The sequence below is a fragment of the Octodon degus genome, unplaced genomic scaffold (assembly GCF_000260255.1).
Source record: "Octodon degus isolate 3935 unplaced genomic scaffold, OctDeg1.0 scaffold00089, whole genome shotgun sequence".
In the NCBI taxonomy this organism is placed as follows: Eukaryota; Metazoa; Chordata; class Mammalia; order Rodentia; family Octodontidae; genus Octodon; species Octodon degus.
In genome coordinates this window covers 9,409,599-9,411,216 of record NW_004524665.1, presented here as the reverse complement: position 1 = coordinate 9,411,216, position 1,618 = coordinate 9,409,599, and the positions used below count along the sequence as shown (strand labels likewise).

The following is a 1,618-nucleotide window of genomic DNA, read 5'->3' as shown; positions in this document are numbered from 1 at the left end:
CCTAGGCTGGCCTCAAACTCAGCAATTCTTTTTGCTTCACCCTTCTGAGTGCTGGGATTACATCTTGTGCCACCAGACCCAGAGGGACCACTAGTTTTGTGAAGGAAAAGAGCATGACTCGTTCATCTTAGTAAACTCCTGGATCACAATATACCTTCAAAAGAGGATGGAGAATGAGTGGAGGAAAAGACAAAAGAAAGAGAATGAATTAGAAAAGAAAGGAAAGAGATATAAATGAAAGAATTTCTCAACCAAGCACCTCTTCCATGGAGTTATTCCCTTCATCCGAAGGACATCTCTCACTGACCACCCCTTCACAGGGCCTCCCGTCTCTGCCACAACCTCCGCAGGGCATCTTTCACATCCTTGTTCCGCAGACTGTAGATGAGGGGGTTGAGCATTGGGATGACCAGAGTGTAGAAGATGGAGACTACCTTGCCCTTCTCCATGGACTCCATGGCCCCTGGCTGTGCATACATGACAAACACTGTCCCATAAAACAAGGACACAGCTGTCATGTGGGAGCCACAGGTGGAGAAGACCTTTTGTCTCCCCGAGTTCAAGTGCATCTTGAGTATGGTCACTGTAATGTAGCCATAGGAGATGAGGACCACAAGAGTGGTGCCCACAATAATGAGCCCACAGATGCCAAACATGACCAGCTCATTGAGAGCTGTGTTGGCACAGGCAAGCTGCAGCAGTGGGGGAACGTCACAGAAGAAGTGGTTGATGCGGTTGGAGCGGCAGAAGGGGAGCTGGAATGTGAGGCTGGTCTGCACAACAGAGTTCAGGCAGCCTCCGCAATAGGTGCCAAGCACTAGGCAGGTACATTTGCTCAGGTGCATGGTCACAGGATACTGTAGGGGGCTGCAGATGGCCAGGAAGCGGTCGTAGGCCATTACTGCTAGTAGGAAGCCCTCAGTGGTGACCAGTAAAGAGAAGAAGAAGAACTGGGTAGCACAGCCTCCAAAACTGATGACTTTGGTGGAGGAGAAGAAGTTGACCAAGGCATTGGGAGCAATGACAGATGAGTAGCAGACGTCCAGGAAGGACAGGTTCTTGAGGAAGAAGTACATGGGGGAGTGCAGCCGGGCATCCAGGGTGATGACTGTGATCATGGTGAGGTTGCCCAGGATGGTCACAGTGTATAGGACCAGGAAGACAGCAAAGAGCAGGGCCTGGGTCTCCACACCACCCTGGAAGCCCTCCAGCACAAACTCCTGCCAGTGCACCCCCGAGAGGTTCCCATGTCTGTGGGTCTTCATGGCCCTGAGCTGGGTGCGCTATGCAGGGAGGACAGTGGAGGCAGTGCGAGGAACAGGCCACAGTCACACTATCACATGTTCTGCAGCCCCCAGTGACCTGCTGCCGCCATGCTGTCCACCAAGCTTGAAGCCACCAGCTCCTATGTGCTCTTTGTAGAAGAGTTCACCATGGCCTAGAATAGGAAATTTCCTTTGATTTTTTTAATTCATGAATATGTGCTAAGTCTCAATTCGTAGGACTCTGAGTGGAGCTGTGGAGGAAGCACAGCATCCAGAGCTGAGTGCATACGCATGCCAGGCAAACCTAGTGCATCTCACCTGCCTGCTTCTCACGGACCAGCGTTCTTACTGCT

General features: G+C 51.6%; 1 protein-coding gene across 1 annotated transcript; it reads right to left on the bottom strand.

Moving 5' to 3' along the window:
- Positions 1-314: 314 nt before the first annotated feature.
- LOC101580111 (olfactory receptor 12-like) lies at positions 315-1,265 on the bottom strand. The gene has a single exon (XM_012516052.1). It carries the CDS (start codon positions 1,263-1,265, stop codon positions 315-317), a length of 951 nt encoding a protein of 316 aa, XP_012371506.1.
- Between the last annotated feature and the right edge of the window lie 353 nt (positions 1,266-1,618).